Source organism: Cupressus sempervirens, chromosome 6, assembly GCF_028749045.1.
Source record: "Cupressus sempervirens isolate cs-2001-9-10 chromosome 6, ASM2874904v1, whole genome shotgun sequence".
NCBI lineage: Eukaryota > Viridiplantae > Streptophyta > Pinopsida > Cupressales > Cupressaceae > Cupressus > Cupressus sempervirens.
In genome coordinates this window covers 391,489,962-391,505,764 of record NC_143123.1, presented here as the reverse complement: position 1 = coordinate 391,505,764, position 15,803 = coordinate 391,489,962, and the positions used below count along the sequence as shown (strand labels likewise).

The following is a 15,803-nucleotide window of genomic DNA, read 5'->3' as shown; positions in this document are numbered from 1 at the left end:
AAAGTGATCAAAATCCTTGTGATAGATGAATTTTCACTTAACAAATTATGGACACTCCCGAGGATGTCATTGTTTAATAGAGGATAAACAAGTGAAAAAAAGTTACGGAAGTCCCTAGGGAGGTCAGTTTTTTATTCTTTTTTCATTCTTAGAGAGCGTGAAGAAGTGGAAAAACTAAGGGTCGGGACTATTAGTCCTTAAAAGGGCCATTTTTTTACCTCTTGAGCATAAGGAACAAGGACAAATAGTGAAAAGTCCCTACGCATCTAGATTTTCCACAAGTCGGAAATTTTTTGGGTTTGAGGAAAGTCCTTGTGATGAATGAATCTTTATTTTGTCCCTGTGCATATAGGAATTCCCTCAATTCCTAAGAGAGTTGTTTTTCCTCTTGACGACCATTTTGAATAATTGAAGGCATGAAGTAGTGGGATTGAATTTGTACCTATAGGGAACAATTCTCCCCTTTATGAACAAGAAAACAAGTGAAATAGGAGCACTTGAGGCATTCAAATCTCTCCTTTGATAGACACTTAAGGAACCAAAGGAAATTAAGAGGGATTTTAAGTATCCATGTGTTAATCAAATTTCCCCTTTGAGGAAATAATATGAATTAATGAAAAGGTGACGGGGAAGTAGGTGAATTGTGCAAAAATCTGAGACACCAATCGCAGTACTTAAAAGAGCTGTAAATGATTATTTTCAGATTTAAGTCTAAGAACTCCAAAGAAAGTTTGATTTTTATATGAGAATTCAGAAGAATAAAAAATGAGTGGCTAATCCCTAGTGTGATACATTGCAGGGTCCCTGAGGGTCATTTTGACAAGAGAATTACCTCATTTTGAGAGAAGAGACACAAGAGCAAGGTGTATTTTAGAATCATCCTTAGAAACCACATTTGTATCTTACCATAGAGGGTTTGGTTTTTTCAGTCCTAATCCTTAAATAACTCCATTGAAATATGATTTTGTCAATTAATAATCTGATTCGGTGAAGTTCAAGCCTCTGGTTTTGAGAATCGGGGACATCTTCAAGACTTTTTATCAGATTTTTTCTCAAGAATCAGCCTGATTCTAAGACATATTCTCCATTATCAGAGACCTATCAATGCATGTTTGGGGTGGTATTTAGCAAGGTGTTACATTAAGTTCTATGTTTTTTGGATATGTTGCAGGTCTGTCCTCAAAAAAATCAGAGTATGTGCATTGGTGGACAGGTTTGATCTGTGCATTTGGAAGTACAAATTAATCAATTTGATCAGGATTTTGATGTCCTAACAGTCTGATTGTACCTATTGGCAGACCGTGTCTTCAAACATGGGTCCTTGAAAAAGTTCTCAAACTTCATGACTTCAAGATTCCAATATTTTCAAGTTCGTGGCAGCAAAGGGGACTATTTTGTGCTCTTGAATTGCCTTGTCTACAGACAAGTCCTCAGACTTAACTTTCTAAACTTGTCCTCAAACTTAAATCTCTCAAATCTGGTTCTAAGTTTCATTTGCAACCTTCAAATGCTATGTTTTTCTAAGCCATGGAGTCCAAATTGGTGGTAAAATCAAGAGATGAAGTGTATGAAGTTGATTTCCTAATCAGATTTCTTTACAAGATCATTAACTTCATGCCTTCTCTTTTGCACGAATGATTGTGTGAGACACTAACAAGCAAAGAGGACAAGGATGGAACAATTAAAAGAATATTGAGTAAATTACAAAGTCCCTTTACGAGTTGGCCTTCCACTTAGAGAATATGGTGCACAAATCAGGGACTAGGTTACCAGGACAATCATGAGCCCCTATGCAAGGCAACTTTCCGCTTGATTGATTACTTTAAGAATAAGGACTATCCTATAGGAAGATTAAGTTGTCCCTATTCACACCAATTTTCCATAAGGATAATTATTCGATTTAAGGACAAGTTTTTAATGGCTCCAATTTGTCCCTACGAGGGATCAAGGTTAAAGGATTCTAGGACAAAGAGTTAACAGATAAAGGTATCAAGGATGTCCCAAACAATGGGAGGAAAACCTCACCGCATGAGGATGATCAAATTATGCAAGGAGGAAAGGATTACAAATGAGAAAGATTTCCATCATCAAACATCTAAGAACATAAATATTTACAAGTCTATGATCATCATGGAGAAACTAATTGCTCTACGGGATGGGTTCAATCAAGAGTATCCCCATGAGGATGAAGATATCAAAGCAATTAGGTTTGAAGGAGGTTTAACATACTCCACGAGGATCAAGAACAAGATTCACAAGCAAGAAGAATGCATAAGTTCCACAAATCAAGAGAATCGAATCCGAAGATGGAGATAAAGATAAGGAATCTCAATCAATTATGGTCAAACTGTGAAGAATTCAGCTACCACAAGGTCTACACATCTAGGAGAAAGAATTCCAAGAACAATGACGAATTCCGACAGATAAGGAAGTGGAATTGAAATAAGATTGCAAGAGAAAGAGGCATAGATATTTTTGAGGATGTGTTGTTGGATGACTAATCGTCTTCCTATTGGTTCTACTTTCGAATTTTCCCAATGGCCCACATGTTGATGCCTTATTCTTACTGGTTATCTGCCGCTGCCCTAATTAGGGTTTTCTTTAAGTTAATTTAGGCCATTGAGTTTAAATCAATCATGTTCATTCATTGTATTTGGGGCTCCTCTATAAACACCCAATCCTCACTTGTAATGGAGAGACTTGTTGAAATTGTTTATATTATACTACCATAATTATTCCTTCTTCATTGCTGGTTCTCATTGTGAATGTTGTGAAGTTTGGAGTATTGCATGGTTTCTACATTTCCTCAATATACATTTTATTTCATTTTGAATATAGAAGAAGTTGAATGGATGATATTATTGAATGATGAGTAGTGGCGGAGCTAGTGTCCATGCTTTTTGGTATTTGATGATTGTAAATAACAGTGCAAGGCTAGTCTGGCCTAAATCAGAAGTGTTCAACTTCTATTGAAAAAATGTTCATTTAGAGTGCACCTTCATAAGGTATTTGAATGAGTATTGAAAATGTGAAAACCATTCTTGCATCCTTAGAAGATAGCACCCTCCTATGCCTAGTTGACACAACAAAGCAAGGACTGATTAGAAGCTCAACGCATCATCAACATTGTCTGACATTCTACGAGTAGAATAGCTTTCTCAACCCTCATACTTTGCAGTTTGTTTGGTTAAAAGAAGTTGAACTAGTTGATACCCATTGAATAAACAGTGTAAGTCCCTTTGTGATACCTAGCATATCACATCATTAAAATCGTGTGGAAGTCCACAATAAAGAAGCGAACTTGAGGTTATCTCATTTGATCACACAGTTTGTATACATTATTAAGCATATGAGCATCCTTACTCAAGAGAGGATCTGATGTTTTTTGTTTCATCCTAGAATGTATGTTGTAGTGGCATGAGACTCACATCGACAGGGAGGTGTGGCACAACTGCACACCATCCCTGCATAAGCTATTGGAGGATGATGATCTACTGAATTCTCTTCCCTATAGAACATACACATAATATTTTGATAAGGATTCAGGAACATTGGTGAAATATATTTATTCCCTTTGAATGAAAGTCTCATATTTTCTGACAGGTTTGAGCTTCAAAGAAGAGTTAAACAGAAAAAAAGGAATAATGTTATAAGTATTTTGTGGTATTTTAAACATCAACCTCCATTCTCAAACAAAATCCTTGATATTCTGTAAAATTCACCACGATCACATGCTCTGCAGTTATACAAGCAATACCATACAAGAAAAAAATATCAACAAATATAACTTGCACAATTGATAACACTTCAATATTCTCCATGCATGTGTACCAGAAAGAAAAGTATGTAGGTAATGGAATAGAGTTGGAATCATATGCATACATCTTTACTAAAGGCCAGACATAAAAGCCAATCGCACAACTTATAGATATTCAAAATAAGCTCAAGTTTCTAGCAAGGAATTGGTAATCAGAACAAAGTTCTCCTGAGCACTGGAGAATTTTCTGAAACTCAGATCTCAGAAATCGCGCTGCCAGTAACAAGCACAATGCTGAAGTCAATGTAAATGCACGTCAGAACCTTTTTGTTGGCATCCATCATCTTCATCCTGAGTTTATAGTTACCCTGTAATGATGCCAACCACCCACCAAAGAATACCAGATACCAAGTCGAATGAATATGTTAAAATTTTCATAATAAAGTGTTAACAATCATAAAACCTTGAAGTCCAAATTATTTTATCTGAATAGATAATTTCTATCAAAATGTCAAAATCTCACCAAAATAGATATACAATGAAAGGATGCCCAACTGAACATTAAACAAATGCTAACTGTGCATTATCCACACCCATGCAAATTAGGATTAAGGACTGCTAAGTTTAAATCTACAATTATATATTCATAATCTATTAATAAAAAACTTAAAATAGTCTAAATTTAAGTGCTAAAAAATCACTCTGCTGTTACTTTGCTCAGTAAAAAGTAAATACATTAAAATGTGGATACAACTGATATTTCCCATCATTACACATGAAAGAGAAGTAACAACCCAATCAACACTAAAGAAGAAAGGAAAGACAACCAAACTACAGAATAAAACCAATTAAAATGCATCCTAATAATAGATCATGAATTAGAATTTGGACTGTCACTAGGATATTATCAGTAAACTCTAATGCCATTTTTTAGGATATTAAATGAAAAATAGGTCATATTATAGCATGCCCGTACCACAAAGAAGTCTTCTTTCTTTTTGTCATTCATCATGTTTTTCTGCTTGTAATTCTATTTTGCTCCAAAAGGGGGATTTAGTGATCACTCAAAGTGTCATGTAAGCCACCAATAATGACTACTAAACAGCTACTTCAATCCAAGCCGTTTTAAAAATATTAGGCATTAATTCCCAGCCAATTAATTTCACATATATGACAAATGTGAAGAAGCAAGAGTGTTGCACTTGCTGTCAAGCAATTTTTTATTTTATACCACCTAGAATTTATAATTTCTTAGAGTTGATACATATAACTGAACATATCTTCTCCTAACACTCCACTTAAAGATAGACAGGGTAATGATAAATACCATTTTCAACTGATTAGTTGTAGGAAGTGGATAAAGTGAGCTTTCTCCAGTTACCTTAAATATCACAGCTCGCTATAATGATTTTAAAAAGAAACATGTCACGATACACATCATAATCCACATACTCGTGTAAGTCTGTAACACGTCACTTGGAATATGAAAATCAGCTGACTCTCCAAGTGATGTGTTCTCAATTAAATAAAGGTAACTTACAAAGTTTTGTTAAAATTAGAACCCTCTTGTTTGCCAATTGCTAGATCTTACTTGTATGGATGTTTTGCTTATTGATTAAAAGTTTAAGACTGAAAAGTTATTCTTAAACTGATTCATCACCCTTTGCAGTATAAGTGTGTGTATTCTTCAGACTTAATGGTAGAAATGGACCTTCACTGCATTCAAAAGGCCTTCTAACATATCAATTGCTTGCATTGCCAAAATCTGAATAATGTTAACTAGACCTGTATTTTTTTTTACTATAGAGAAAGTTGTGCAAACATAATCTGCATGATGTAAGGTTTGAGAAAACTTTATGTACATTAGCCATTAGAGGTTACAGGGAATACTTTCTTGAATATTCAGTAGTTTCTTGCTGTCTTTTGGTTCATCGAATAGAAACGTCAACAAAATTCACCTACTAGAATAATTTCTTGATTTGTTGCCACTCGAACCAAGCGTGGCTCTTTGTTTATTTGATTTATCTGCTTTTTGTGTTGAATTTTGTAAATTATTTTAGCTTTTCCTTTTAATTAATTTTAATATATAATTCTGTGGTTCTCTTTCATTAATTTTGGAGTCTTCTGTTTTCTTAAGTTGTTATTTTTATTTTATTATCATTCCTTTTTGTTTTTTAATTAATTGAGCTAAACATGATGCACACAGGTTAATCCCAAAAGACTTGCATTCTAAATTATCTCTGATAGTTCCAGATGACTATAAGATTAGTTTATTTTATTTCTTAATTCTCTCTAGATACATTTTCAGATAACCTTGCTATTTCCAAAGGTTAAATTGTCAGTCTCACCTTCCATTTTATACTCTATAATATGTAACTTCATTGTGTTAATGGATGCACATAACACTCATTTCCATAAATAATGTTGTGTTTTGTTCATTTATCCTTTCATGTGACTATTAAATTTCTTGCAATACGTAGTTATTTTACTTGAGTTTGAATCATTCTTTGGCTAGATTTATTTCAACTCATGTCACAAATTTTTCAAGGTATCACAGAAAATCTGAGTCAAGTCTTACAAATTCATACAATGATAATAACAATATATAAAGTGAGGCCAAGGGCACACAAATATACTGGAGAGAGGGGGAGAGGAGGGTGATGGATTAGTATATTGCAACAAATTATCAATTTAGAACTTTATCAATCACAATAACATCATTTACTCAAGTTAAATAACCATGCAGATGAGACAAACAAAATATTTATGTGGAAATCCTTATGGGAAAAACCATGGCACAATATTGCTCATTTATAAAATCTTCTTACAACTTTGTACACACCAACTCATAGGAGACGCCAATCCCCTTAGTTCACAAACGCCATCCAACTAGAAGCATTAAATGCCGCAGCTAAGCACCAAGCAAGACACACCAATCTCTCCTTTGAGAAGCACCAAATTTCAATTCAGAACTAGGTACCATCTTGAAAGTTTCTTCTTCAATGCATGATGGACAATTAAAAACTCGTTCACATAATACACCCTTTTCAATGGATGACAAACTCCTCCTATGGGTTCATAAAATCTTCTTCTTATTCACTCTCTAATTACCTTCTTCAATAATCTTAATATATGTTTTCCAGACCACACTCGGCAAAACTCAATAACTAAATTTTTCAGAACATACTCAGCACTTAGAAAACAAATAACAGAAGCTCTAAAGCATATGAATTCTTATCAAACTTCCAAGATCTTCCCATGACCATCTATAGATACAATATACATCACTCACTCAAGCATCCTTCAAAGACCACATATGCAAATTGAACATCATCCTCAACTCAAGACTTCTAAACTTCAAATAGCATAGCCATCTTCACCCAAAAACACTTCTTAAACAAATCACCACACCCATCTTTCCTTCATATGTCCAGCTCCATCAATCTCTTCCAACTCCAAAAATCACACATAAGGCATGCATTTAGTGCACCCTGTTGCTTGGTCGCTTATTATACTCCATACTACATCGGCTTAGTCACACGCTTAATCTATTACATGAATAAGTTCCTTAACCTCATAAATTTATAAGAACACTTCATTCCAAAAATCATCGCTATAAAACGAATTCCTTCACACAACTAGATCCAAAAACCACAACACCTTAAGAAAAACAATGCACACCTTATATGAAAGCTCAACTATACACTGCACAAACAATGCATGGTTTTTTATAGCACAATTGTTTCCTGCTATCGACTTCAACTATTCAACTCGATTACAAGATAACTCCAACATTTCTTTGACTTGGTGACTGTAATGTAGTGAATTTGCACCCCCACGTAATTTTCAAATATGCCATGTGCCTACCTTAGCTCAAAAAATTAAATTCCATGTCACCCTTCACACCCCTTCATTTTGCATTGTCAACCACCTGCTATAAATCTCGGCCACATGATCTAGATGACCTCAAATGTGCACACCGCAGAAACATCCATGCAGCACACACTCATCCTACAAATCTGGAAACATACAGCATCGTTGAAGTGTTACCAATTGCCATCCTTGCAATCTAAAACTTGATTCCACCACCCACTAATGCCTAAATTCGACCCAACAATTTTAAAACTCCATCCTTGAGCCTCATTTTTGTCTTCTTTGCTCACTTTTACTCTCTAGCTACAGGTTTTGGTCTTCTACATGGCTTCTTCACCATTTTCCTGTTAGGACAGCTTGCATACAATTTCCCCATCTTCACAATGTCGTGTCCCCATTGTCTAGCATGTTTATCTTCATTGAGCTTCCATTTTTTTTGGTTCTTGGAGGGGAGTCTCGCACCCTCATACCTTGTATTTTTGTTAAACATATCATAACATTCTCATCACAATCTTGTTATTATTTATCTTCAATTGCTGTCTATTATTGTTTTCACTTATCTATCACTAATTATCTATCTAATTGAATGTGGAGGTGGAAACACTAAAATGAGGGTTTGATTGCGGCAAGCTCCTACACAACCCACAACCATTTTCCTTATTCCAACGTGTGCAGGTTTGTTGGAGCAAGGAGCGGAGCTGCTAGTGGGATTCATCAACAACGTTTTGGTCTTCTTTGCATTGTAAGTCTTTTCCATCATGTTGATGTATGTTTTATCATCCACTGAACACAAAACAAAATATCTAAGTACACTCTACTCACTTAAGAAAAATCACTGTGTGCTAAGTGTTACATCCCCTATTTTGCCCAATTGTAATAATCTATATAGCCATTGAGACTTCATGCGAACTTGAGTTGATTGGTGAAAATAGGTCATTCATTATGATTTCATGTGAAATTAAAGTATTGGTTATTCGTTAAAATTTCATGGGAATACAAAATATTGGTTAATCATTATATTGTCATATGATTGGAAAAGGTTAGTTGACATGGGTATTTGATTTCATTAAAATGATTTGGGAAATATGTTATTATCATGATAAACTTCTTTTGTAGGAACACGACAAACGGGGGGAACACACTGCCTAAAAAGGAAAGGGCATGAGGGCACCACCTACCCTTGAGCTAACAAGTATGGGTCCTAAATCACCTTGGTCAAAGGAAAACAATAGGCAAGCAAGGGTTTACCAAGTGATCACCATGAGCTAACAGGTCAATGCACCTAATAAAATAATAAAATAACCAAGCTAAGAACAAATTGTTACCTTTATAATTTGGGATGATCTCAGAGCTTCTGATTATGACTGGCATGTCTTAATATAATGATACCATGGTACCTACATGTACTTGTACATATACATACATACATACATATATACGTATATATGCATAAATTCAAATATAATGTACATGAACGTATACGCTTACTTAAAATATGACGTATACACGACTACATATATTTAGAATATTATGTACATATATGTATATGTGTATAGGCATATACAAGTAAAGGTGGATACAAGATGGTATATTTATATTACCATGTTGAGAGCGAATTTACAATTCCACCTTTAGCCAATGTTATCATTTTATTATTTTTGTGCCACTAGTCCTTTATATTTTTTTTTGGTGGCCTATTTATTATGGTTGAATCAGTCATATGTCTTGGTTCTCATGGGATGACTCATGACGTTGCCACCTTTCTTTATCTTGCTCGTAACCGAGCATGTTCACGAGAACAAGAAGACAATCTCTTTTATGTGATTCATTATATATCAGTGGGGGCATTCGCATATGCTAGCTTTTCGGCGATTTCTTTTACCATCTACAGACTTCATTCATAGTCCCGTGCTCCATATTTGCAATAGCATTTTCATATTACTCTGTTGCGATTTGCACATGCAGTGTTGTGCACCCTATTTACAATAGTATTTTTCATATTACATAAGCTCTCTACTACAAACTGCACATTCAGTGTCATGTTCCACATTGGTCTTAACATTTCATATCTGATTAGCTCTCTTCTGAGATTGCATCTACAATGTTGTGGGTTTATTATACCTGTGATTTCTTACATAATCAGCTTGCTCCTCAACCACAATTCATTTGTACTAGTGTTTGCTAGAATCTATAGGAAAGGAGCCATACCAGGCATTCCAATTTTCATTAGCACTTAATGGTAATAATACCTCTATCAGGTCATGCTTTCTTTCTACATTTTTCTTTTCCATTTTTGGTTATATTAAAAGGCTTTGAAAATTCTAGATTGGAATTCTAAAAGAAACTTTGATCTTATAGATAGAACTAGACAGACTAGCTCTGAATTGAATGCCTTCTTTACATAAGTTTATTTGCATAAAACACGCATAAGGATCGAGTTATCTATTGCATACTGTTATGATTGTTCTTCCAGAACTTAAATTAAAATTGTAAGGATCTCCAACCCAATGCAATACTTATACAAGGGCATCTTGAATATGCTTTTGAGATAAGAGAAGGCACTCTCAATGAGTTAAGGAAACTGAGAAGAAATAACATGAAATCATTATGTAAATATCTGCTATAAGCCTAGGTTGTTGGACATATTCAAGATATGATAGGTTATTGAGAGGGGAGGGGTGAATCAGTAACCTTAAAACTTTTTATTAATTTACCACACATCCATCTATGCTACTGCATGCATTAATTCTGAAACATAAAACATTCATTACACAAAAGAACACAATATTTTGGTAACCCAGAAACCTTCCAAATAGAAAGTAAAACTGGAGTGGGGATGATACCCACAAAACTTCAATACTACGGTATAAAGTTGGCTTGTAAAGGCTTACATTGACCACTTCTGGTGATCTGCCCTATTAGGAGCACAAAGGACTGCTAGGTCCACCTTGTTAGAGGATTTGCAAACATACAATAAAGTATGCACTTTGTTAAGAGATTTGTACAAAGACTGTTAAGTCTACCTTGTTAGAGGATTTAGAAAAACTGATTCACCTGTTAAGATGAAGCAGTGGATCTGCTTACAACTGATTGCTAATAAGATCCTTTATGCATTGATCACCTCATGTGATGGATATAACTTTTCACCCTCTGAATTGACCTTGTTGTGTTCCTTGAATTGCTGTTGATAATCTTTCGCATATACTTTTCATTCCTTCGCTATTCCTTTCTCATTGTTTGATATCTTACAATACATCTTACATATATACCTTTCAAACTTACAAAATTACAAGGTCGGCCAAAACACAAGTAAACAAATACATTACAGAGTCGGCCCAACAATAAATAACTCGGGTTCACTGAACTGACTCGGTGACCTTCTAATACACGGCGTCCACTGCATTACTTGACATCGTCATGCACTTGGTAGAAGTGAAGGCTCGATCCATACTAATCACTTGATACCATTCTGAACTCGATAACCACTAGTGACTCGGTAGATGTAGTGTCACTCGGTAGATATTGCACACTGAGTTTACCTTGCTTCACTCGGTAAACACTGAATCTTTCAACACTCGGTTTACACTGAATCTTCATGGCACAAACTATTTTCTTGGTAGACACTGTGAAGCATGATAGATACTGAGAAAGTCGGTAGACACTGCTAGACTTCACATTGCCTATATTTACCTGGTAGCTTCAAGAATGCTCGGTGTAAACTGCATAACTGCTAAGTTTACAAGGTAACCACTGGATGCTCGGTAAGCATTCAGAATTAAGTGTTGTCACTAATGACAAAAATAATCATAATGCCAACAATCTCCCCCTTTGGCATTAGTGACAAAAACAGTTATGAACCAAAACTTATGTTGACTGACATTCTGATTTACCAAAATTGATCTTTGTAAATCTGCTATATACATATCTTACATATCTCCCCCATACATATGGCACGCATAGCTTTTATCTGTACAATGTCTCTCTTACTCCTTTTGCTCTCTCTTCTTGTACAACTCATACTCCCCCTTTTTGACAATAATGTCAAAGAATATATACAATAAATTTAAATAGAGACACCAAAATGTGAGAGAAATTCGGAGTGTACCTTGAGAATAAGAGACAATGTCTTATCCCAATTATCTTGCAAAATTTTGCTGGTGGAGAGAGCCACTTGAACTTCTGCAGAAAGTTCAATCATGTGATCTGCTATAGAAAAATTGCTGTTTGAATCAATGTTTTTGAATAGGCAATATGTTTCTACATTTGGTCCATGACTGGAAGAATCATATTCTAAATGGCAATTAGTGTAGACCTGATTCTGGTTTCTTCTCTAAGTAATTCTACCTGCATTTCTGACAAAAATTTCACCTTCATGTGATGAGATGAGCTTGAACTATGGTCAAGCTGCAACTTTTGAGCACTAGTCTTCATTTCCACATCTATCTTATTTAATTTTTCTTTGACCTCTTTGGTGTACTCGGTAACATCACAGAGCTTGCCAAAAAGTGATGTTACATTTGTAAAAGCGTGCTCAAGGTTGCTCAAAATTAAGGATAATTCTACCTGCTTTATTGCAATGTGCTGAGCAATGTGCTCAAGCACCTTATTGTCAAATTTCTTCTCTACCTTTTCAATGAGCTTCTCTTTCCCAGAGGTGTCCTCATTGAACTTATTTACAGCCTCTTCTAATTGTAACAAAATGTGTTGAGATGGATCAACATCAACACCAATAGCTTCAGTGATTATGTTTTTAGCATTCTCGATTATAGTGTATTCTTTGTCCCTTTCTTCTCTTAGTTGCTTTTGCCTTGCCTTTTGCTCTAAAAGCTGACTAACCATTCTCATTTCGTTGGCTGAGGCAGTGTCCAAATCTATCTTTGGGAATAATAATTTCTTTATCCAAGTCTATATCTTCATCAATTTGCTTCCCAGCAAGCAGGAGTTTTAGAGGAGTCTTAGGTTTTACTTCAGTGCTTACTTCCTTGGATTTGGAAACAGAAACAATAGTTGATATAGATGGACTAGCAAAAAAAACTTGAATTGGTCCAACTAGAGGAAGACTGAGAGAAGTACCGATTGCATCCAAAATTGGTGTGCTTCCCAAAAATGATGTACAAATAGGTAATGTATAGGCTGGAATATTTACAATTGAAGTTCTAACAATGGTAGACAAAATTGTAGAATGAGTTGTTGAACTTACTGTACATGGAGCAGAGGAGGTTGACATAGTTGATGATGTTGTGACTGATTGCTCGGGTGCTGATGAAGAGAGCTGCAGCTCGGTAGATGAAGTAATTGATACTTCCATAGAAGATGCTTGGAGCTGTGGGGTAGCAGGAGTAGATGATATTTCTGATGTAGATGCAATCAATCCTTTTGAAGTTGTCTCCAACCCTGATGATGTTGCCGTCTTAGGTGGAGAGTTAGGAAGGGAAGCAATGACTTGTGCCACAATCTTCATTGGATCATCTTCTTCATCCTTTTCCTTCTTGTCTTCCTCTTCAGCTTCTTCCCCTTTCTCTTCATCATCAAACCTTGGTGCATGATAATCTCCAATATCAACAGTAGCACTTGGAGCGCTGTCATCTTCTTCATCATCACTGTCACCATCATCATCCTTGATCACAACTGGATCATCACTGGGCTTATGTAGATGATAGATATTCTTCCACATGTTTGTTGCATCTTTTACAACATGCTCAATGTCCTTAATTAGAATCAAACATATGTGAAATCTAATCATCATTTTACCTTCACTGTTCTTCATGGCTGCCTTTATTTCTGCCTCAGTGAGATTTGGTAAAAGATTCTTCAAGGACTATTCATAGATGTCCTTTGCTGTTTGTGTGGTTGACTCCCACCTCGGTTGCAGTCTTACCAATAATTCTTTTGAAATCTGAGGAGCAATCTGGTTTGGGGAATACTTCCATTTTCCCATTTTGGTAAGTACTAGCTCCTCAATCTGCATCAGTTCTAGTTTCAAATTTTAAAGCTTTGAAGTTAGTGATGCCAGCTCCCTCTTCCATCTGTTTCAACCTTTCTTGGAAGGTAAGTTGGGGCTTGTTAAATACTACTTCATCTTTATTTTTACCTTTGCCTCTCCTGGTGAAAACAGCTGTGGAGGCCTTTGGGGGTTTAGTAATAATGAACCTTCCTTTCTTCTTTGCCGGCTCTGCCTCTTTTTTTGATTCTTGCTCTTTATTGCCTGGATCTTGATCCTCTTCTTCGTCCTCTCCTTTTCCCTCGGTAATCGTTAAAGGTTCAGTAACAGTTTTCATCTTAGCAACCTTTCTTTTACCTTTGCTGATTGCTTGGGGAAGTTTAATCTCTAATTCAATTCTGGCTTTTGCCTCATCATAAGTACCAAAAATTGGTTGCTTGGGATCTACAGGCTCATTTACCAGTGCTTCAATGATATCCTTGGTTTCATCAATATTCACCTCATAAGGTAGGGGTTTTACCCATGCAACTCGGGGCCTGACTGCCTGAATGTATACTCTGTCTCAGTCTACCATGAAACATACATCATCTTTGTAATCCTCAACAAGTTTAGGAGGAATCCTGAAACTGTTGCTCATCCTTTCCTTGAAGTCTTCAAAATAGTTATCCATTATACTGTCAAAGTTTACACCCATTTCTGCTATAAACTCATTTATTTGATATAAAATGGGAACATCCTTTCTCCATACGACAAAACCTTTGGATGGAAAGAATTTTTGCACATAAAAGAAGAGACATGTTAACAAAGAACCAAATTTACAAGGATTATTCTTTGATGACCTGATGCTATCCATGTTTTTGTTTAGTTGCCTTAGCAACAGCTCAGACAAGTCATATTACAAATTCTTCTTCACAACTTTAAATGCTGGGTCTACGGCCTCACATGGCATACTGTTCAAATGACTGGAACTGTAAATCTTCTGAGCAATTACAAGAATTCCAAATCTCAGCTCTACGTCAGTAACAATGCTAATCTTTAAGCCTCTACCGTCCCACTCAGCTAGGGTTTTCTTCTAGAGTTCATCCCGACCTAGGGTTTTGGTGGATTTAGCTTTGCTGAGTATGGGAAGGCCAGTAATCTTGTGAATCATCTTCTTGGTAATCAATATGGGCTGCTCCAACCATAACTGACCATTGTGAACATGGCTAAGAATATACCTAATCCATTTTATCTGAAAGCTTCTTGGCAAATGAGATATGTGAGTCAACCCTTTTGTTTCCAAATGCTTATGCTCGGGTTTCAGTGAGCCATCAACACGCATTTCTTCTAAAGCACTATCCATTTCTAGGGTTCCTATCTCTTGAATTGAACATTTAAAATGAGTTCAGATATTGTTGATCAGAAGTACCTTTGGTGGAATTTGTGACTGTGCGCCATTAGGGTCGAGTGCCTCTGCCACTATAGGAACTAACTTGAAATTTGGAGCTTTCCATTCTACACCCTTGACTAACATTTCTGATCCCCTTTTCGCCTTGCTGGTGCTTGTGCTTCCGGATGCCATTGCTGCTCGATAAGTGATGGAAATCTTCGAACAAATTCCCTAACTGCAAATTCGCTCAAAATTGCTTGAAGTTGCTTGAATGCACTTGGAAATCTCTTTGCTTTGAGGATACGATGAAAAATGAAGTTGAATTTTGCCCATTTTGATGAAAATTTCGCCATTAATGCTAGGTACCATATTGTTGTAGTGTGTGACAGACTGTCATCTACTGACCTAACTCGGCAAGAGTATCAACTCGGTAGATGAACCAAATTTTCTTTATTCCCGACCTCACTCGATAAGGTCTTTAACCACTTTCCTCAGTAGAGTCTGATGCAATCGGTGAAAGATAACCTTTCTGTGATCCTGGTGTATCTGCAATACTAATTGGATCATTTTCATTCCTCATATTTCTTGGAACTACTTATGATTTTCTTGTTGAGTATAGGTCCAACTCTTTCTTTAGGAATTTAGTTTGAGAGGATGGAGTCACCCACTTCTTGAGTGACTTCACTTCCATGATTTAAGCTTGTATCTTCTGTGGCTTTAGGAATCCATTGCTGCTTCATTTGTTTCCTTATGTTGTTAGCCCTTGCTTTCTTTTCATCTTCGATCTTACCTATATTCATGTCGTTTTTAGCTATATGACCGAGTTCAGTGCATGTGTAACATCTTATAGTAGGGTCCTGCTT

General features: G+C 35.9%; 1 protein-coding gene across 1 annotated transcript in view; it reads right to left on the bottom strand.

Annotated features, from left to right (window-relative positions):
- Positions 1–3,772: 3,772 nt before the first annotated feature.
- Positions 3,773–15,803, bottom strand: part of LOC149552699 (phosphatidylglycerol/phosphatidylinositol transfer protein-like) — a 99,286-nt gene continuing 87,255 nt past the window's right edge. The window contains exon 4 of the mRNA XM_089788260.1: positions 3,773–4,125. Coding sequence (XP_089644386.1) covers positions 4,012–4,125 — 114 coding nt within the window. The 3' untranslated portion in view covers positions 3,773–4,011. The remainder of the gene's footprint in view (positions 4,126–15,803) is intronic.